At 45.0% G+C, this 22,955-nt stretch overlaps 1 protein-coding gene across 2 annotated transcripts in view; it reads left to right on the top strand.

Moving 5' to 3' along the window:
- CIB4 (calcium and integrin binding family member 4) overlaps positions 1 to 22,955 on the top strand; it is a 65,239-nt gene that overhangs the window by 34,647 nt on the left and 7,637 nt on the right. For both annotated transcript variants that reach the window (XM_065927213.1, XM_065927212.1), the window contains one exon: positions 21,412 to 21,553. In XM_065927213.1, the coding sequence (XP_065783285.1) occupies positions 21,412 to 21,553 (142 nt within the window). The remainder of the gene's footprint in view (positions 1 to 21,411; positions 21,554 to 22,955) is intronic.

Below are 22,955 nucleotides of genomic sequence, written 5' to 3'. Positions count from 1 at the left end.
TTCCCTGGTCCCCAAGCCAAGCCCCACCTCTAGTGCCCAGGGTTCCTGCATGAACAAATGTTCCACTGAGAAAGGAGAGAGAACAAAGGGACGGGCCTGGCCTGCCAAGCACCCCAGCCCAGCCTCCCAGGCTCCCACCCAAGGGCTCCATCTTGCAGGGCCTGAGGTCACTCTGAGCGTTTCATCTGTCCCTCCCAAGATAAATACTCGGGGTGACTCGGGGCCTCCCCAAACGGAGCTGGCAGCTTCAGCTCTCACTCGCGCAGGGCTGCAGTCAGGGCCACCCCTGTCCTTTCAGCAGAGTTCAGATCACTGGCCACTCTGCCCCACCCCCCGCACCATCCCAGACAGTCCTGAAATCTGTGCCCGACCAGGCTCTGGGCTGGGGCATTGCACACATAGCATCTCATTTAATCCTCAGAGTTATCCGCATTTACAGCTGGCGAGCTGAGGATCAAAAGGGGTCACACAGTTGATGAAAGGCAGCAGAGTCTCAGCCGCTGGGGCTCACGCCCTCTCCACCAGTGGGAGGGTCCTGACTCCCTGATGCGGAGGCAGGGCTGGGAAGGCAATCTGGCAGCTGGCTCACTCCTCGCGTTTTCAAGCATCATTAGATCTTTTTCTGACAGCTTCATCAGTTAGCAGGGCTCAGAATTGGCAAAAATCCTTATTTAGACATTCAGCCAAAGAATTAAGAAGTGGTTCATTTCAGAAAAAAGCTCAGTGATGTAGGACACAGTCTCTGCTCTGGCCCAGCAGCCGAGAGACAGGATCTGGCCTCCAGCCTTGGCCACAGTGCAGACACAGCAGCCCTGGGCATGCCACGGCTCTTCCCGAGGCCTCAGTTTCCTCATCTTCCCAATGGATGTATAATGCCTTCCACACAGGTAGTTAGGAGAGCCTGGACAGTTCGGAGAACTCTGGGTTCCAGTTTCAGCTTTTCCCTCCTCTGGTTGCCTGGCCTTGGGCCAGTTCCTTCCTTCTTGGTCTCAACTTTCTATGTAGACTCAAGGGCACAAGACCTGTGGCTTTTAACTTGGGGCAGTGGGGCTGGAGGGAGGCTGTAGGATGGCCAAGGGCAGCCCGCTCCCCATTGCATGCCAGTGGACTATTCTATACCTGCAGTGGCCTCTGCTTCTGCAGAGGAGAAAGAGTGTCCAACTCTTTGCGATCCTGTGGACTGCGGCACGCCAGGCTTCCCTGTCCATCTCCAACTCCCAGAGCTTGCTCCATCTCATGTCCATCAAGTCGGGGATGCCATCCAACCATCTCATCCTCTGTTGCCCCCTTCTCTTCCTGCCTTCAATCTTCCCCAGGATCAGGGTCTTTTCCAATAAGTCAGTTCTGCGGTGCCCCTAGTAGGGGAAATGTGGAGCCCTTCCACTGCTTCCCTGGGTGCAATCTGCTTAACCCATATTTCACATGGTAACTGGGGTGAGGCACGGGGAACAGAACTGGAGAGACATTTGGCTTTCATTTGCACAGAGCTTGACCATTTCCCCACCGCCTCACATGTCATATCTTACTGGACCCAGCCAGTAAGTGGGAAGTGGCTATGGTGGCTATCTGCAGTTCATAGCAAAATCAGAAACCAGGACCATTGACTGCAAGTCTTGCTCACCTTGCTTCTTCTCCCATCGCTTACTTCTGAGAGGTGTTTTTCATCCAGCCACACCCACCCAGTCCTGTAATCACTTCTGTCAGTGACCTGTGTTTCTCTCAAATCTCCCAAGAGCACTTGCCAGGCGGTTGCCCCACCACCAGAGGGAAAGCAAACTTGGGAACCAGGTGGGCCTGAGTCTGAATGTTTCAGGGCGAGCCCTTCAACTCCCCGGAGCCTTGGATTCCTAAGCTTTGAGATGGGAAAGGCAAGTGAGTCTCCTTTTCAAGGCGTTGGGATCCAGTGAGACGCGAGTCCAGCCCTCCCCAGGGGCACACACTGTCTCATTGCTTCTTCCCAAGAGGGCTACCTGGGAGTCAAGGTAAGAATGACCAGTCCATTGCTAGATAAGAAAGTGGAGGCTCTGGCAGGTGGAGGGCCTGTGCAGCGTGGAGCCAGGGGTGGCCGGGCGGGGAGCAGGTGCCTTGCAGCCCCGGCTCCCCTGGGCTCTGCCCACTGGGAAAGGCATTCACGTGGCAGAGGTGGGAAGTGAACCCGGGTTTCCTTCCAGAGGTGGTGCCTCCTCCCTCCCCGCTGCAGATGACACTGATGGGACCGTTTGTAGAGTAGGGCTCACACCCGAATTCCCCGGGGGCCCAGAGGGAACAGGCTGCAGAGGGCTTTGGGACATCCTTGTCCAGCACCCTGGTCCCAGTCCTGCGCTCTCAGAGCACAAGATAAACAAACCCCATCTCAGCTTTTCAAGAGTCCTGGTCCCCAGGGGCCTTCTCAGCTTTGCTGGCTTGGGGCTTTATTCTACTCATGTCTTTTCTGATAACTTCATTTGTGCCCCCAGAGACCTCAGGCTTGTTTAAAAATAGAATAAATAATGTTGTTCCTAAAGTGCCCCCTCCCCGTTTTGGGCCTCCTAATGAGGTGCTGGCTGTGCTGACTGGGGCTCTGTTCCCAGGATTTTCAACTCTCTGCAGGCCTCCGGCCCCTGCTGCCTCTTCTTCCCAGCTGCACGGGTGTGGGGGAGGCCCTGTGTTGCTCGCCTGGACCTCCAGGCCAGCACAGTTCTTCAGAGCTGGGGTGTGGGGACCCGTTCGCCCAGGTAGAAGGCCAGGCCAGGCTCAGGGCAGGCTCGACCACAGAAGACCCTGCGAGGGAGCTTCCACTTTTCTCAGCTCTGGCCTCAGTCCCTGACAGAAAACAGGCCCCTTCTGTGTGCTGGGGCTGGATGACGCCTCCAGGTTGGAGCCCCTCAAGTCTCCCAGGCACATCAGGCTTGTTTTTCCAAGTTCTGGACCGGAGTTTATATTTTGTATGTGGCCTCAGTTTTCCCGGCCGGAGACATGGACCTAAGGATAGCAGCCCCACCCACCACAGCGGGTCTGTATGTAGCCTGCAGGAGAGAATGGCTATGAAAATGCTAAAATGCTCCAGGCGGTTGGATAGGATTTCAGGCAACATTCAGAGACCTGGAGGCAGGGAGTGGTTGTTCCCCTCTGAGTGCTGGGACACTTCTGAGTTTGTTTTGTTTTTTAATTTTTCTTTTAATTGATGTATAGCTAATTTACCGTGTGGTGTTAGTTTCTGCTATGCAGCAAAGTGACTCAGTTATGCATATATATATATATTCTTTTTTATATTATTTTCCATTATGGTTTATTATACGATAGTCAATACAGTTCCCGCTGCTATATAAGAGGAACTTGTTGTTTATGCATTCTATATATAACAGTTTGCATCTGCTAATCCCAGACTCTGACATTCCTCCCCTCCCTGCCTTGGCAACCTCAAGTCTGTTCTCCATGTCTGTGAGTCTGTTTCACAGATATGTTCATTTGTGTTGTGTTTTAGAGTCCACCTGTAAGTGATATCAACATGGTATTTGTCTTTCTTTTTCTGACTTACCTTCACTTGTTAATAGTATGATAATCTCTAGGCCCATCCATGAAATGCTGCAAAAGGCATTATTCCATTCTTATTTTATAAGTGAGAAATATTGCTCTTGGGGCTTCCCTGGTGGCTCAGCAGTAGAGAATCTGCCTGCAATGCAGGAGACTCAAGTTCAGTCCCTGAGTCAGGAAGACCCCGTGGAGAAGGAAATGGCAACTTATTCCATATTCTTGCCTGGGATATCACATGGGCAGAAGAGCCTGGTGGGCTACAGTCCATGGGGTCACAAGAGAGTTGGACACGACTTAGCAATGAAATAATAACAACAATATTGCTCTTAAAATCCAGTAGAATTATCAGGAAAAATTAAAGTTACTCACCACTTGTTAGTTACCAACCCGTGACTGCATATTCGTATTTTGGAATATATCTGGAAAGGTACAGGCAGAGACTATGAAATGACCTGGGGCCTTCTTCCATTGAACTTCCATTCTCATGGACCTTTGCCTGCTAGACCTTGTAGGAGAAGAGCAGCCCACCGATCTCTGGGTCTGAGAGCCAGGAGCCCAGATCTTCCTGGAGTCCAGCCTTGCCCCACAGGGAGCAAAGCAGAAAAGAGAAGCAAAGTCTTATATCTAATCCCTTTGGAAGAAAAGTTTGTTTGCTTTCATAGTAAATTTTCTCTGGAACTTTCTTTTTTTGTTCTGCTTTTAAAATTTATTGTTAAAACAGTATGTCGGCATTAAAATGTATTTCCTAAAAAGTAATTCCTTAGCACCCAACCATCCTAACAGAAGTTGTCATTTTCTATTTTCTTTTGCCACCTTTTCCCCCAGGCACATTTCATTTTACATCACTGTAGACAAACAGATACGGTTTTATTTTGTGCTTTTTTTCCATTAGGCATAAATGTTTTTTTCATGTTGCTATGTAGTCTGTGTTGGTATCATTTTAATGGCTGCATAATTGAATTGAGTTCTGATTTACTCAACCATCCTCTCATTGCAGGCCATTAACATTGCTTCCAGGTTTGGATATATATATATATATTTGCTACTATAAATAATTTTTCAATAAACATCTTCATGTATTGCTTTCCTTGTTTTTAAAAATTATTTTCCTATTTAGATTCCCAGGTTCTCCTTGGAGGCATGAGCTAGGTAGGGCTGTCCACTCTGGAAATTTGAATTATGCAGCCATTAAAATGATAATTATATTGACTATGTAGCAACACAGAAAAACATTTACCTTTTATGGGAGAATAAAAGCACAAAATAAAAAACTGGGCTCTTAAATACCCTTAACCCAAGTCAATGATAAAAGAGAGCCCTGTGACATCTTTAGAGACCTCTCTCCAAGTTGACAGAGATGCACAAAGGTCACTTTCCTGTGGTTTTTCGGTAGGCACTTGCGTGTGTTGTCCAATCCAGTCTTCCATCATCCATGAGGGTAGTGTGTGAGCACTTCTCCAGGTATGCCTTGTGGCAGGGGCTGTAGAGCTCCCCATGGCTCCTGTGACCCAGCGTCCGCTCATCTTTTCCCACCCCCTCAAATGCCAGGATTCCCAGGACCCTTTTCACCCCTCCTCTTGGTCCTTCTTGAGCTGCATCAGCACTGGCCATAAGTATGTTCTTCTCTCTCAGGCTTGGCCCATGTGCTGATCCAGGAACTTGACATCTCTGTATGCATTCCCCCACCTCCCCAATTTTGATGTAGCATCTTCCTGGAACACACTCCATGCCAAGAGTTCAGGTCTGAGGATTTTATTTGGTGGAGTTATTTAACCTTCCCACTCCTTGGTTTTCTTCATCTATACGATGAACTTGACAATATCTACTGTTTGGGTTGTAATGAGGCAACACGCGTGCATGTGGTTGACATCACATCTGATATACAGTAAGTGTTTAACAAGCACCAGTTTCTTTCCTTCCTGCCTGTCTCCTTGGGCCCAAGGGAAAGTGTGGATAAGGTGTGGTGCATAGAGGTCCAGCAAATAGTAGGTACTTTATGAACGCCTAGGTAATGATGGATCACGGCTAGCTGGTTGGGTTCTTCAAAGTCAAGCGCAGCCTGCTGGGGAATGGGGCAATATTCCCAGGATATGGGAGGAAGAGAAGAATAGGACATTGGGGGTTTCAGTAATCCAAAATATCAGGAATTCAAATAATAAAGAACCTTTCAGTTGCTTCATTTCAGACTTTTAAAGAGTCCCTGAGCATCACAGGGAGAGAGAGAGAGTAGCAGCTGTGGATGACACAGGGACTGTGCTCTGAGCCCATTTCAGTTTATATCAGTTGTTCCAAAGTGAGGGTTGAAATAGATCAACTGTTGTGGCTTAGAAGTATTAATAAAAGAGAAATTGTCATCCCAACGCAAAGATGTACATCTTACAGAGTTCACAGGGGAACATGTTCCCAGGCGCCCAGGATAAGTGTCCCCAAACAGCTGCAAAGCAACCCCAACACCATCTGAGAAGCCCTCCTGCTTACAGACAGGAAGGCAGCTTATAAACTGTGGGCCGGCACCAGGAGGGCGGGGGAAGGGCCGCACTGCAGCCCCGCTCCCGTGAGAAGCAGAGTGGCTTCTGTTCTGGGCTCTTCACTAAAATTTCCGCTGCCTGGTCTGCCCTGGCTGACCTCGTTGCCTCCGTCACTGTTTCCTGCTTTGCGTAAACTGCCTTTAAAGTACAGGTACAGATTGTGTTTTGACATGTTTTCACATTGGCTGTTTGAAACTTTGTTTACTTTTTCCACAGAAAAGCCATATAAACTGCTATTAGCTTCCCAGCCTGAGCCACAAGTGGACACTGCTCATGGTACAACAAGGTTGAAATTGAGAACACCATCCCACTGCAATACTCTCGGAGCACTCGTGCATCTGAGTGTCTCCCTGCCCCCTAAAATCGAGTTGGAATGGTTGTGATCTACCCTTCCTCTGAGGAGTCTATGCCCTGTAAGAGTACAGAGCGTCCCCCAATCCAGTTCTTTTTCTGGGGGAGGGGGCGGAGGGTACAGGGAAGAGGGACTCCTGTCTTGCTTATGTCCCTTCTGCCTCCATCTCCTGCTCACCTGCTTCACTTCAAATTTACCCAAAGCCTCCAACCTCTTCACTGGTTTCCACAAAATCACTCAGGCCAAGCGCTATACAAATTTCAGTCTCACCACTGAAGGTTGGGGAAGAGGGGTCCTGGGGAGGGTACCATCTTAGAGCATTTGCACCCCCCACCTCCTCTCCTCTCTCCTCCCATCCGTCCTCCTCACCCTCTGTCTACTGAGGACCCCCATCTCCCCCCCACTACACCCCAATCCCTTCTCTATTGGGCAGAAAGCTGCTCTCTCCCTCCAGGCCTCTGGGACCCAGAGTTGGGGGCTGGGGTCTTCCCCCCAAGATGCCAGCTACTCTTGAGGGTCAAGAGTCATTTTTCCCTTGTTGTTCTAGTAATTCCACAAAATAGTAAAGCTGGAGAATTGAACCGGGGAGTCATTTATTCAACAATAGCACTTTACTTGGTGCTCTGGGAGAAGTGGCTTCCATTAGAATGGTGAAGGCAGTAAATGGAAACATTCTCTAAATAAATCTGGCAGAAATTGAAAGAGAGAAGTTAGACGGGAAACAGTTAAAGGACATGCTCATAGGAGAGACAGATTGTCACAGGTGGAATTGCCTGTGAGGGATGAGAGAGCGGGAGAGGCAGCCACACGTGGGCCCAGGTGATGTAACTTGTCACTCTCTGTGAGGCTGGGCCACAGAGGGGAGGGGAGGGTGACAGAGAGAAGGTCTAAGGAGAAGAAGGAAGCTTTGTGAGGTTTCTCTGCAAGACACATGTTTTTGGGCTGGGTGTTTGCCCTGGGGTGAGGCTACAGGTTGTCTGCACTGTACATCCCCACCCTGGTCTTTGCTGGATGGGAGGCTGTGTCCCAGAAGGGACAGTCCGGGGCGGGGGAGGGGGGGTGGACAGTGGCTGATGTCATGTCTCTGCCATTTCTTAGCGCTGTGACTTTGACCAAATCACTTAGTGTAGCACCTGGGCAGCTTACTAAGTCACAGATTCTCGGGTCCTGCCCCTAGAGGTAACTGACTCAAAGTGACTGGTGGGTTCAGGCAGGTAAATTTTGATTAAAGCTCCCTGTGGGACTCGGATGCACAACTGGTGTGTTGCCTTCTCTGGGATTCACTATCGTCAACCAAAAAATGAGGTTATGCCAAGGTTGGCACTCCAAACACTATCCCTGTTCTTGCCTTCCTTCTCAGAGAGCCTCTCTTCTTTAAGTTCCCTGAGGATTTCACATGGCGGTGATGCCTCTGGCTGCAGTTGACAGCTGTCCCTGCAGGCACCCATGGGGGCCCAGACCAACATTTCTGTGCCCGTTGGCAGGCAGGGTCAGATACTGGCAACATGTTGGCCCAAGTAGCAACTTTACTTGGGAGCTTAAAATTGACAGCCCTGCCAGTCCCTGGGGGTACTGGTGATGTACATGGAGGGGGACAATGAAGTTGGGTGGAGAGATTACTGAGTGTGTGAGTGAGTGAATGAAGTCACTCAGTTGTGTCCGACTCTTTGTGACCCCATGGACTGTAGACTACCAGGCTTCTCTGTCCATGGGATTCTCCAGGCAAGAACATTGGAGTGGGTTGCCATTTCCTTCTCCAGGGGATCTTCCCAACCCAGGGATCAAACCCAGGTCTCCTGCATTGCAGGCAGACGCTTTACCCTCTGAGCTAATAGTAGTTAAAGTTTATTGGGGGACCTGCCAGTACTTCGTGTTTTGCAAATATGATCTCATTTGATCTCCATAAAACCCCATGAGCAAAGTCATGATTCTGCCCATTTTACAGATGGGGAAAGTGGTGAGTTTCAATGATCTGTTCAAGTTCACACAGTTTGTCTTGTTATTCTTGTTACCCAGGAACTTGAATATTGTTTAATGTGCTGTAAGACACTGCAGAGCTGCTCTCAAGTTATTAAAATGCTAACGTCCAAATGTGTATAGAAGCTTCTCTGTAATATTGGCAAGTCACTCTATTGAAAAATTGAGATTGTATAAACCTCAAAAGCTACAAGGAATCTTGTAGATGTCAAATAAAAAGTTGTAACTCTGTAGGGTCAGTCTGACTCCAGAGCCTCTGCTCCTTCCACTTCCCACCTTAAGACTCCCGCAGCACAATGCCAGGCCCCTGGGCCACCCCCACACTCAGGCCTGTAGTCCCCTGAACATTTTGATGTTAGCAGGTGGCACTTCAAGGAGGATTCTCGGGGCAGTGGCAGGTACCCATGGGCCTAAAATCTGGGCAGAGACTGGTGGGATCTGAGCCAGGTGTGGGCCACGTGGTCCCATGGATGTTTAATAATATTTAACATTTTTACTGCCTTTCTTCCTGATTTGTTCCATTAGCGATGTGCCTCCCGCTGCAGGCGGGACGCATCCTCAGCCTGTCCCTGCCAACCCATCTGTCACCAGGAGACAGCTCCCTCTCGGGCCTCTCTGTTTTTAAACTTCAGGAAGGCTGAACATCTGAAACACAGAGACCGTGTCCCTTTCTTATAAACAACTCATGGGAAGGACGCCTCCAGGGCTTGGCCAACAGAGGGAGTGCATTCACCTAAGCAAATTTCTCAGGTCCACACGCCCTGCCCCCAACTTCCCTGAAATGAAAATACAAGGCTTCTCGCCACTTGCTGATGATTACGCAGGCCAGTCTGGGCCTCGAGGGTTCAGGGTCCAGGTTAAGCCCCACTGTTGCCCTCTCCTCCTCAGGAGAGCCTGGAAGCAGAGGAGACAACTGGGGGCCGGTGGAAAAGGAAGGAGAGGCCCTGTTTCCCCAGCTCACCCCCACCGCCACTGTCTGCTCTGGCTCTGTCTCCTGGCTGGTTTCTCCCTCTCAGCCCTTGGTTGGTCTGTCTCCCAGCATTGTTTGCTTGTCCTCTCGCTTGTCCTTTCACTCAGCTTGTACTTGATTCAGACTTTCTTTTATCCTCCCTGAGAAAAAGCACTGTGGTGCTAGCGGTAAAGAATCCACCTGCCAATGCAGGAGACATAAGAGACACAGGTTCAATCCCTGGGTTGGGAAGATCCCCTGGAGACGTAATTGGCAACCCACTCCAGTATTCCTGCCTGGAGAATCCTCATGGACAGAGGAGCCTGGTGGGCTACAGTCCATAGGGTCACAAAGAGTTGGACACGCAACTGAGCGTGCACCTACCTGCCTGTAGGTGCAGAGGCTTCTGAAGAGATCGGGCGCGTTCAGGGTGGTATGGCCATAGACTCTGCAGGGACTTCTGTAAGTGCCTAGACTGAATCCCATGGAAGGCAGAAGTGATGACTCATTTGGGGGCCCCAGGACCCAGTTCAGAGCCTGTTACCATGGTAACTCACATACACATTGCTCCAGTGGCTTGAAGTTCAGGCCATGAGCCTGTGTCTCATCTCTAGCTGAGCAAGCCCCATCCTTCAGTTTGGCTGGTTTGTCCTCTGAGCAATCACCAACTGCCAGGGGCATGGGATTCAGGGTAATACCTCAAGCCCTGCCTCCTCTGTGTGTGTAGGAATGTGATTTTTGAGAACTTTTTTGGGAAAAGAATGCATACCTAGTGAAGTCAAGAGTAGAACTGTAGTCAAAGCATTGACTTAGGAGTTTGAGTCCTCCTTCTCTAGGCTTTAGTTTTCACTTTTTGCAAAACATAATATGTATCGTGCCACCTCCCTGCCACATAGTCACAGCCTTACCTAACCACTTGCACCCAGTAGGTGCTCATTCATGTTGGCATAGAGAAGTGATGGACTGAGTTGACTCAACACTGCCACCTTCTGGTAGAGTTACTCTGGTGCTCGGGGGTGACTCGATTCAGACCAGAATTAGGAATTCCTCCTGAGCAAATGGGCCCAGAAGCTCTCCATCCAAGCCACTGCTTCTGGTGACAAGCTCATCCATTTTCTAAGGGGCAGCACAGGTGCTCCCCAGGTAGCATAGAGTTAGAATAGGCTCCATCATCCACCAGCTGTTAGACCTGGAATTCCTGATCCACTCTCCTTGTGGTGACCAACTCCCACAAAAGGGTGAGGGACTTTTTCTTTTCATTTAAGTACGCATGTAAGTCCTTTCTTTTTTAATAGAATACTTAATTTTGTTCATTTTCCTGTACACACTGCTTTCACTGTATACCACAAATATACAGTGTTGTGTTTTTCTGGTATTTTTCTTCTCTTCAAAGAAGTTTTTTTTAAAAAATATTTTTTGTGCCTCTGATCTGCTCCTATGAATTCTCTCAGCTTTTGTTTGGCAGAAGAAGAAAGTCATTTGCTTTAAGTTTGAAAGATATTTTTCCTGGGTATAGAATAATTGGATTAGAGTCTTTTTCCTTTCTCTCTGAGAGTAATATTCTATGTCTTTTGGCTTGCTTAGTTTCTGATGACAAATCCAGAGTCATTTTTGTCTTTGTTTCTTTATGTGTATGTGTCCCCCACAACAGCCCCTTCCTCATATATATTTCTCTTTATTGCTGTTTTTTTAGCAGTTTGATTGTGCTGTGTTGTGGTGTTTTTCTTCAAGTTTCTTCTGCTTGGATTCTGTTGAACTTCTTGAATCTATGGATTTATCATTTTTCCTCATCATGCTTTCCTTTACCTTCTGGAATATATATAGCATATTTATAATTCTTGTTTTAATGTTTGCACCTGCTTATTCTATCATTGGTGTCATTTCTGGGTCTGTTTGTATTAATTGATTTTTCTACAGGTTGTGGATCTTATTTTTCTACTTTTTTTAATGACTGGTGACTTTTTTTATTGGAGTATGAACATTGTAAGTTTTACATTGTTAGGTGTTTAATGTTGTTGTATACCAGACCACCTGACCTGCCTCTTGAGAAATCTGTATGCAGGTCAGGAAGCAACAGTTAGAACTGGACATGGAACAGTTAGACTGGTTCCAAATAGGAAAAACAGTACATCAAGGCTGTATATTGTCACCCTGCTTATTTAACTTATATGCAGAGTACATCATGAGAAACTCTGGGCTGGATGAAGCACAAGCTGGAATCAAGACTGCCAAGAGAAATATCAATTGCCTCAGATATGCAGATGACACCACTCTTATGGCAGAAAGTGAAGAAGAACGAAAGAGCCTCTTGATAAAAGTGAAAGAGAAGAGTGAAAAAGTTGACTTAAAGCTCAACATTCAGAAAACTAAGATCATGGCATCCGGTCCCATCACTTCATGGCAAATAGGTGGGGAAACAGTGGAAACAGTGGCTGACTTTATTTTTTGGGGCTCCAAAATCACTGCAGATGGTGACTGCAGCCATGAAATTAAAAGACACTTGCTCCTTGGGAGGAAAGTCATGACCAACTTAGACAGCATATTAATAAGCAGAGACATTACTTTACCAGCAAAGGTCCATCTAGTCAAGGCTATGGTTTTTCCAGTAGTCATGTATGGATATGAGAGTTGGACCATAAAGAAAGCTGAGCGCCGAAGAATTGATGCTTTTGAACTGTGGTGTTGGAGAAGACTCTTGAGAGTCCCTTGGACTGCAAGGAGATTGAACCAGTCCATCCTAAAGGAAATCAGACCTGAATATTCATTGGAAGGACTGATACTGAAGCTGAAACTCCAATACTTTGGCCAGCTGATGCAAAGAGCTGACTCATTGAAAAGACCCTAATGCTGGGAAAGATTGAGGGCAGGAGGAGAAGAGGACAACAGAGGATGAGTTGGTTGGATGGCATCACTGACTCGATGGACATGAGTTTGGGTAAACTCCGGGAGTTGGTGATGGACAAGGAGGCCTGGTGTGCTGCGGTTCATGGGGTTGCAAAGTCGGACATGACTGAGCAACTGAACTGAACTGAACTGAACCCCTGCGAGAAACATATTTACCATCTAGAGTACAATGTTGGTTTATGGGGGTTTTTGTCTTAAGACTTTCAGTAACCAACTGAAACATTATTTTCCAAAGTTGCTTGGTCAGTTCCTCTTTCCCAAATTCTTTCAGTGAGATTTTGTCATTTATTTGTATATAGTTACTTTTGTTTGTTATGACCTACATTTCATCCTGGGTTGGCTAACATCCTGCAGTTTTAAAATTTTTAATTTGTAGCCAGTAAACTTCACTCATTGTGATGTACAGTTCTATGGGTTTAAACAAGTGTACTAGGGTGTGAAGCTGCCATCACACTGCACCATATAGAATAGTTTCACCACTCTAAGCATTTCCGTGTGAGACTTCTTTGTCATTAACTCCGTCCCCCTCCCCCAAATGTTGGCAACCACCCAGCTGTTTTCCATCCTTATATTATAGTTTTGCATTTTCCAGAATGTCTTACAAATGGGCTCATACATTATATATTATTACACCTGACTTCTTGCATAGTTCAAAAGACATCATTACAAGAGTGAAAAGTCAAGCCACAACAATCAATATATACTTCAACAGGTGAATGGATAAACAGGCACTGGCACATCCATACAACGTAATACTTCTCAGCAGTGAGTAGATTCATGCAACAATATGGACAATTCTAAAATGTATTTTGCTTACTAGCAACATCTCTTATTGAAAAAACTCTCCTTTCCCCTACTCCATTGCAATGTGATCTTTGTCATACATGAGGCACCCATATATGTATGGGTCTGTTTCTGGAATTTCTATCAGGCCATTGATTTGTCTATCCTTGCATCAATACCACCCTGAATTGAATACAAAAGTCTTAGCAAGGTCTTGATATCTAGCAGTATAAGTACTTCAGCCTTGTTTCTCTTCCTTAGGATTATCTTGGCTGTTCTTGACCCTTTTTATTTCCATATAAAGTTTAGAATCAGCTTGTCAATTTCCACAAACACATCAACTGGAAGACTTTAGAACCTCATTAATTTTGCAGAAAATTTGAGGAGAATCAACCTCTTAATAAAATTGAGCCTTCCAAACAAAAAGCATGGTAAATCCAAGAGAAGTTTTTAAAGGCTCCAAAATACAAAAGATTTTGTTACACCCTTCTCCCAGGACACAGGGTTTGCTCACCTAGTCTTGCACAACTATGAGCCATCTTTCAAGCAGTGCTTCTCTCAGTGAGAGTCTGCCCCAGTAACTTAAGGGCTCCACTCAGGGTCTAGGAGGGGCTGGCTTCTTGTACAGACACCTCCATTCACCCTTCTCCTTGCCAGATGCTTTATATCTGTTTAAAAATTTAAAAATATGAACATTTGACTTATGAACATATGAACATTTCAAATGAACATGTCATTTGAAAAATGATTTATCATTTTTTAAAGAGTTGGCAGCAGACAAGTGAGCAAAAATCTAAGGCATTATTTAAAAAAACAGTAAACATTAAGAAAGATTAATTAACAATGAAAATATCAAATGAAATAATGCTGTTTGATCTTTTTTAAAAAAAATGAAATCTTAAGAATCAAACTGCATCAATGATGTCAATATTGAGTCACTAGTGTATTTTTGTGTGAATTTTTTCCAGCAACTGTAAAAAGCTCTTCTTGACTATGTGCTAGCTGGAGGAATGGTGAGGAGATATTTTTAAGCTAAGTCCAAATATTTTCCCTCTGACTTTCATCTTCAAATCAAATCTCTTGTTCAATAGCTTTGAGAAGAGCTTTTATTTAAAAAAAAAAAAAAAAAAAACAACTTAGTTTTTTGGCAGGGACTGAAATCTTTTTATTTACAAGCTGTAGTTTCTGTTTCCAAAAAAATCCTCAGCGTTTGGAGTTTATTTTCACCTTCTTTAGTTTTGTCATGCCTGGATAGAGACTGCACTACTGTTACCTGTATAAATTTCTACACTGACATGTTTATATTCCCTTGTTCAGAACACCTTCACACTAGGGTATATGTTATTCTTGAAATGGAAGCATTACTTTGTCAATTGTCATCTTCTTCCCCTGGAGGATTGAAGACTGCTAAATGAGTGTGAAATTTTACGCAGACAATAACTCTCTGGATTGGTCCCAAATTTTATTAGTTCAGATTTCAGATTGTTAAAGTAAGAGCAACAAAAATCAGGAATACAGTAAACTGAAACTGCGCTCATTAATGAGCCATGCTCCCTCTCCTGTGTTTTCCCAGCTGTTCTTTTGTCTGCTGGTGGCTGGGCTGTACCAGACCTGGGGACTCTGGCTGAGCTGGCCCTTGGCTCAGGGTGGAGAGATGAGAGAAGCATGGAGGCAGCTTCCCCTGGGCCCGTAGAAGTCTCCCTGCAGCACTGTCAGCAACCCTCTGCGGGGAGGTAGATGTATGCCAAGGACACCTTGTCATGGGCCGTCTGTGTCATGGAAACTCCCTTTGGAGAGTGATGCGGAAGGGAACCTGGGGGGAGGGAAGCTGCCCTTCTGGACCATAGACAGACTCAGGACACTCTCTTGGCAGGAGCCCCTGGACCTCACAGAGAGCTATACCAGTTTAGAGCTATACCAGTTTCCAGCTTCCAGGGCCTGGACACAGCTCTGGCGACCTAGGTCTAGCCCTGAGACCAGCACCTGCTCTGCTTCTTGCTCTGGTTTTTCCACCATTCCCCAGCTTGATGGCCCGTTGCTGCCTCCTTCCAACCCCCAGGGATTCTCTTTTCTGTAGCCTTTGCTCCTGTTGCCTTAGAGCTCTCAGAGGCTGGGGGCCACTTTTTTGACTCCAATCTCATCTCAATTTTTGCACTTCTTGTAAAAAAAAAAAAAAAAACTGTTTTTCAGGTCACGCTTGGCCTCATCGCCACCATTCTGTTTGATAGTTATGTGGCACAGGCCACTATAGCAGGAACAGTACCAGGCAAACTCAGAAGATCCAGGTCCTAGGCTGGGCTCGTTGGCTGAACGACCTTGGGAAAGTCGTTCTCCCCATTCCCCACTTCCCCTTCAGGGCCTCATTTCCACATTTGTGATATGAGAGGGTTAGTCTAGATTAGAGATCTCCAGACATTTTTGATCATGCACCCTCTGCAATAAAATAATATGGAGTATGCACCCATAATAGGCATATATTCACTTACAAACTTTATACCTTTACTACAGTACTAAATGTTATGAAATAAACATGCAAAATTAAAAGTTAAATATGTGAAATATATATATATATATATATATTGTCTGCACCACGCTGCTTGTGGGTTCTGTGTTCCGACCAGGGACTGAATCCAAACCCTGGGCATTGGAGGTAGAATCTCAACCTCTGGACCACCAGGGAATTCCCTACATAAAATATATTAAAATAAATTCTCCTTTATTTTATGTAACAAAATTTCCTCCTTTCACAATTTTATTGTTTGCTTATAATTAATAACAGTGTCAGGGAAGCAATTGAATATGTTTTATTTCTCTTTGGAATCTTGCTTTAACCCTTTGAGACAGAGAGCCATTTAGGAGTCTGGTCCAGCTGGGTTTGTTTTTAATGGCTGAAGTAGTTGATCCAAAGAAAAGGATGTATCACTGGCTACATTAAATTATGGTACTCATTTTCAACCCCAACCACCAATTAAAGGCTTTTGATTGAAATTAAGCTAGTTGCCCATCTTCCGTTACGTCAGTCAGTGACTCTTATAAGCTAACTGGAAAGCATTGCATATTGTGTATCCACTTGTTAGATTTTTAACAAATGGACTGAAAATCCACTCATTTGGACCACTTTCAAACAGATTAGAAAAATATATTTCTAATATTTTCAGGTATGCAGATAGAAGCACCTTTATAGGTGACCACAGGAGATCACAGGTTGTCAACAACAAAAATCTCATTTTCAAACATTCTCTTCAAAGCATGAGTTTCTTTGGAAAATCAAGCACTTTATCACTCATTGTTATAATGAGTCACCTTTAAAGTCACCTATAAAGTCACCTTTACCTTGAAGAGTCACCTATAAAGTGTCACCTATAAAGTCACCTTTACCTTCAAGAGTCAGAAGAATTTGAGTTCATATTTTGGTGGATATCTCCGAGGTAGCAAAGTGCCAACAGCCACTTGTCCTCAGAAAAAGCTCAGCAAATTTCAAACGCTTGTCTTTTTGTACAAGAATACATCCTCTTTAACTCTGATGACTATTTTAAGTGCACTGCCAGAAGATAACCAACAAGCCTCTGGGTGGTTCAAAAGATGTTCATAGTCATTTTCCTTCTGATTATAAATCATTTTATAAGTTTTACTATATTAAAAAAAACCTGATCACACCAATGCATCCCACAACACTTGTATATATCTGAATTTGAGCTCTTGACTACAGTAGCCTGAGGGAAATTCTGCAGGGAGTAGTTTCACATGTATCATCATCCTTGCACCCCTACCCAGAATCCATTTTCATCAGGAAGCAGCCACTCTATCAGTGATTACACTCAGACAAATTTTCTCATAAATGATGTCTTTATTAAGGAAGTAATGTACTGTTCAGTACACATTGCCTCTTCCCTTTAGTGGCTTACAAAAATGTGGTTCCTCATGTGTTTCATTATTGAAACAGAGTCTAGGAACACATGTTAGAAACAGCCACATTTTCTTCAACTGTTTAATACATTTTGTGAAATTTGTTCTAATGCATATTTCTGTACACCTTCAGCAAGATTTCCTCTGCATCTTCCAATAGAATCTGTGGTCATCATGTTGTGTTCATGTACTGTTCTTGCTACCAGCAGTTACCACCCCAACAGCCATCTTCCCAATCTCTACGAGAAAAGGTGTGTGGGGGGGTGGGTGTGTAGGTGGATAATAGTCACGTGATACGGGTTTAAAGGGGAATGAATTGACTTCCTGGCAATTATTCTTCTTCCCCCATCACTCCTAGTAATTCCAGGAAAAACATCCATTTCTGCTTCATTGACTATGCTAAAGCCTTTGTGTGGAGATCACAACAAGCTGTGGAAAATTCTAAAAGAGATGGGAATACCAGACCACCTTACTTGCCTCCTGAGAAACCTGTAAGCAGGTCAAGAAGCAACAGAACCAGACATGGAACAATGAACTGGTTCCCTGGTCACCCTGTTTATTTAACTTATATGCAGAGCACATCATGCGAAATGCTGAGCTGGATGAGGCACATGTGGAATCAAGATTGCCGGGGGAAATGTCAATAACATCAGATATGCAGATGACACCACCCTTATAGCAGAAAGCAAAGAGAAACTAAAGAGCCTCTTGATGAAGGTGAAAGAGGAGGGTGAAAAAGCTGGCTTAAAACTCAACATTCAAACAACTAAGATCATGGCATCCAGTCCCATCACTTCATGGCAAATAGATGGGGAAACAATGGAAACAGTGACAGACTTTATTTTCTTGGATTCCAAAATCACTGCAGATGGTGATTGCAACCATGAAATTAGAAGACGCTTGTTCCTTGGAAGAAAAGCTATGACAAACCTAGACAGCATATTGAAAAGCAAAGACATTACTTTGTCAACAAAGGTCCATCTAGTCAAAGCTATGGTTTTTCCAGTAGTCATATATGGGTGTGAGAGTTGGACCATAAAGAAGGCTGAGTGTCAAAGAATCGATGCTGTTGAACTGTAGTGTTAGAGAAGACTCTTGAGAGTCCCTTGGACTACAAGGAGATCAAACCAGTCAGTCCTAAAGGAAATCAACCCTGAATATTCATTGGAAGGACTGATGCTGAAGCTGAAGCTCCAATACTTTGGCCACCTCATGCAAAGAGCTGACTCATTAGAAAAGATTCTGATGCTAGAAAAGATTGAAGGCAGGAGAAGAGGACAACAGAGATGGTTGGATGGCATCACCGACTCAATGGACTTGAGTCTGAGCAAGCTCCAGGAGATGGTGAAGGACAGGGAAGCCTGGCGTACTGCAGCTCATGGGGTCTCAGAGAGTTGGACACGACTGAGCGACTGAACAACAATCCCCATGACTCCCAGTAAAGCCAAGTAGTAGGGGCAACCCCCAGGGAAGGGTTAGTATCTCATCCCATGGTTGGATAGATGCTTAGGCAGTGGGCTTATTGATCTGAGTGCAGGAGAACAGAACTGGAGATGGGACTTCCCATTACATCTGATTGGATTCTCATTGTTTCTACCTCATAGAGAAGAATTCCCATTTTAAGTACGAGAGGTATCTGACCTGACATTTTCTTGTTCACTTGCATCTGCATTGTAAGCATTATCTTCAATTGTGGTTTCCTTGCAGGAATCTTGTTAAGGCACCTATCCATTTGTGAGAGTTAATTTAGTTACAATTTGGCAAAGTAATCTGTAAAGCCACTTAGCTACGTGCATGTGACTTGGAATATATCACACTAGATAGCTCTTATCAGGATTCATTTGAGGCAGGCAAAGGGAGCTTTCTAGGAAGCATGGAGGTGAATGGACAGAGGAAACAGGAGCTAGTTTGGAAGGCCTAGCAGCACAGCCCAGATTCACCTAGACTCTGGCCACTCCTGAAACACATTTAAGTATATATATGAGATTAATCCTGTCAATTGGAAATCTTATTTACAATGCAGATCTCTCAGTGTATTGATTTACTAAGGCTGCCATCACAAAGTATCACAACTATGTAGATTAGACAGAAATGTGTTGTCTCACTATCTGGAGGCTGGAAGCCTGAGGATCAAGGTGTATGCAAGGTTGGTTGCTTTTGAGAGCAGGGAGGAAGAATCTTTTCCACCCCTCCCTCCTAGCTTCCAGAAGTTTTCTGGCAATATTTGGCATTCCTTGGCTAGAGCCTGTGTCACCCAGATCTTGGCCTTCATCTTTATGTGATGTTCTCTCTGACTGTCTCTGTGTCCAGATTTCCCATTTTATAAAAACAACATTCATGTTAGGTCTGGGGCCCACCCTAGACCTAATATGACCTTAACTAACCACCTCTGCAATGGCCCTATTTCCAAATGAGGTCACATTCTGAGCTATTTGGGGTTAGAATCTCAACATATAAAATTTGGAGGAGATGCAATTCAATCCATTATGCTGGGTTGTACCTCAGATCTTCTAAAACAGGATCTCTGAGGGCAGGAGTTACAATTCATGTGTTCAAAAGGACCTCGGATAACCAGTATGCTCATTAAGGCTAGAGATCTACACAGTCACGGGAGATGACTCAGAATGTCCTCTCTCCCATCTCAAGTGCATACACCAAATAGAATTAAACCATAGATTTTCATATTGTAGCTGAGTTCAAAAGAAACAAAACAGAAATGTTCATGACGAATGTCTCCAAAGTGGAGACATTAAAACCAGAGAGCAAAGCACTGGCTGAAGCTAGGCCAGCTCCAAGGAGTAATAGACAAGGTCATGGGCCCAGAGAGGCTGAGGCTGGGGCTGGGTTCCAATGAGGGAGCTGTTAGGGTGCGTGTGCTCTGGAACTACTCCTTTTGCAAGAAGCCTGGAGCCTTGAAGAAATACCTTGTCAGTCAAAGGGGACTAGAAAAATCAACCAAAGGTTTGTTTCCACTAATTAAAACTTTGGAAGATGGAGAAACTGCTGTTTGAATTTGCAGAATCAAATAGCTTTCTTAGGTGAGATGCATCTAAGAAAATGGAAATTTGGTTGATGAGCAGGGAGTGATCAGCAGTCAGTCTGGGACACCAGAAGCAAAGCTGGAATCTGATAAGGCCTACCAGCAATAGTGTGAGGTTAGAGGAGACAGAGGCTGGATTTCTGAGCAATTGTGGGCCAAGGAGTCCCACTAGATGGGGATGGATAAGGGACACAGAGAGCAGGAGGAGGAGAATGACAAAGATGAATATGTTACTTTTAAATATTTCCAAGATTGTTCTGTGCCTCTAATTCTCCTTAAATTTGCCCATCCCCACAGCGCATCCCACCTGTACATTCCTGGGGGCTGGAGGGAGAACAGCAAGGTGGCCTTCATGAGCTGCCACTGAGCTGGTTGAGAAATGGCTTAGAACCTTATGGTGCCAGCTCAGAAGAACCCTCTCATGAATGACCCTGGCCAGGCCCACTTTAGAGAAATCAGGGTTTCTAAAATCACATGACGCTTTCTTGCTTGGGACTCAAATTTGAGAACTAGTTGGTTTAAAAATGAAAACTGCTGTGCAAATTATAATATCTTGTAGCAGTTGTATACCAACTTATAATAATATCTTGTAGTAGTTGTATACCAACTTAGAGCTACCATCTGTTGAGTGTTATTTATTGTGCAACTTTAGGGTTTTCCAGGTGGGGCTAGTGGTAAAGAACCTAATGCCAATGCAGGAGATGTAAGAGACATGAGTTCAATCCCTGGGTTAGGAAGATCCCCTGGAGGAGGGCATGGCAACCCACTCCAGTATTCTTGCCTGAAGAATCCCATGGACAGAGGAGCCTGGAAGGCTACAGTCCATAAAGCTGCAAAGAGTTGGACATGACTGAAGCAATTGAGCACACACACACACTCAACTTTAAACCTGTCGTGTTTAATCCTCACAACAGACCTATTAAGTAGGTCTATTAAGTAGTATTATCCCACCCGATCTTGTGGATGAGAAATCTTAGGCTCTGGAGATTATGTAAAATGGTCACTAGTAAACAGTGAAGCCAGGACTGAAACCTGGGTCAGTCTGACTTCTACATCAATAGGTTAATAGTAGTTAAACAAGGAGAGTGAATCAGGAACAACATTTATCCCATTTTTAATATTATGGGTGGTATTTTCCAAATTTTACATACAAATTAATAAACATAAAAAAAAGAATAACAACCAAAAAATGAGCCTTTGGAAAGTACCTGCAGGAGAAGACAACAGAAGACAACAGTGGGGAGAGTGATGTTAAGTGTGGTCCTTCATCCTAGGTACCCTCCATCAGGTCCATGATCCTGGCTCATTGACCTAACATCTACTCCAGTATTTAGGTTGTTGCTCTTGCTTTCTTCCCAAACCCAGGACACTGTGCTTCTAATAGATTAATGAGGCCCTGAGAGGCATGAACCTGACACTGACAAGCCTCCTGCCTCTTTCTCCTCCTGCCCACCTACAGGTCAACCCTTTCAGAGACCGAATCTGCAGAGTGTTCTCCCACAACAACGTGTTCTCCTTCGAGGATGTGCTGGGCATGGCATCTGTGTTCAGCGAGCAGGCCTGCCCCAGCCTGAAGATAGAGTACGCCTTCCGCATCTATGGTGGGTGCTGTGGGGATTGAGTGGTAGGACAAGGGCCATAGAGTACCACATCTGGAACCCATCAGCATCAATGCATTGGTCTGATGCTGTTCATTGGGGATTACTTGAGTATGAGGGGTATTATACTTCTCAAGTACTGTGGATCTTTTTTTTTTTTTTTAATGGTTGAGAAGTCCAGCTCTAATGGATTGATGACTTCCCTTCCATGTCACCAGAGAGAGGCAAATGGAGTCACTGGTGCTGATATTCCATATAGTAGCATGGGCAGGCCAGAAAGAGAAAGAGAGGACTATATATGGGCATGAAGGGGTTATGCTTGTTCTATAAAAGTTAAAAGATTTAAACACTGGAACTATCTTAGCCACCAAATAGCTGAGAAATCTTGGGCAAAACGGTTTACTTTTTAGAACCTCCGTTTCCTCATCTTAAAAATGAGCAAGTTGAGAGAGATCATCTTTGCGATCCCATGACATTTTATGCCTCTGATCTTGTCAGGGAGCCACAAAGCTCTGCTAAAGTTCTGCTCTTCAGCCTCATGAACCCCTAACATATTTGGGGACCTGGAAATTCTCAAAAGGAACCAAAAGGAAAGAAACAAAGCCTTCAAACAGATCATGTGCAAGGCTTCAAACTCATCTTGACAACCCCTGGGGCCAAAGGACTTGAACATTTAGGCTTGTATAGTTCCTCATCTCTCCTGTCTTCCTTTTCTACCGGCTTCCCCCACCCACTCCCCACATGGCGGACACCATCTAATTCCTGCCTTAGCCAAGTGGACTTGGATAGAATGGAGTGAAGGGGATTTAATCCAGAGGGACCTATGAACTCTCAGTGTCTCATCTCTCATGTGAAAGGGGCTTAATGATATTTTTGTATTTGATATGTCTTCAGGCTTAGTATCCAGTAAACGCATATGAAATCAAAAGTTTCCCTACAGAGAAAAGCTGAGTAAGCTCCTATTATACTGTCGCTTCTGCAGAAAGCAACTATAAACTCTAAACAAAATGGAAAAATCAGCTACCTCATGGCACTGCATGGCTACGGAAAGCATAGACTTAACCCCTGATAAAAGGAAATGGTATGAATGGCTCTCCACCCACCTCCCCCAACTTTTAGTTTTGCACTTTTCCAGCCTGAAGGTGAGCTTCAGTAAGTGGCATCATACAGGACTGGTAGAAAACCTGATCTATTTCTGACTTGAAAAATCAGAGAGTTTAGGACCCCTTTCCCCTCAAAAGTCAAAAGAAGGGAGAGTCCATGAAAGAAAGTCAGAAGGAGCCAAATCTCATTCTGACCTATAAACCATATATACCAGGGTGAACTTAAAGCAGCTCAGGTAAGAATGAAAGAACTGAATGGAGAGTTGAGCTGCCATTGCATTTTAACAAGGTCCCTGAGTGAT

This window comes from Muntiacus reevesi, chromosome 3 (assembly GCF_963930625.1).
Source record: "Muntiacus reevesi chromosome 3, mMunRee1.1, whole genome shotgun sequence".
In the NCBI taxonomy this organism is placed as follows: Eukaryota; Metazoa; Chordata; class Mammalia; order Artiodactyla; family Cervidae; genus Muntiacus; species Muntiacus reevesi.
The sequence above is the reverse complement of the archived record's forward strand: the minus strand, read 5'-3'. Positions and strand labels throughout refer to the sequence as shown.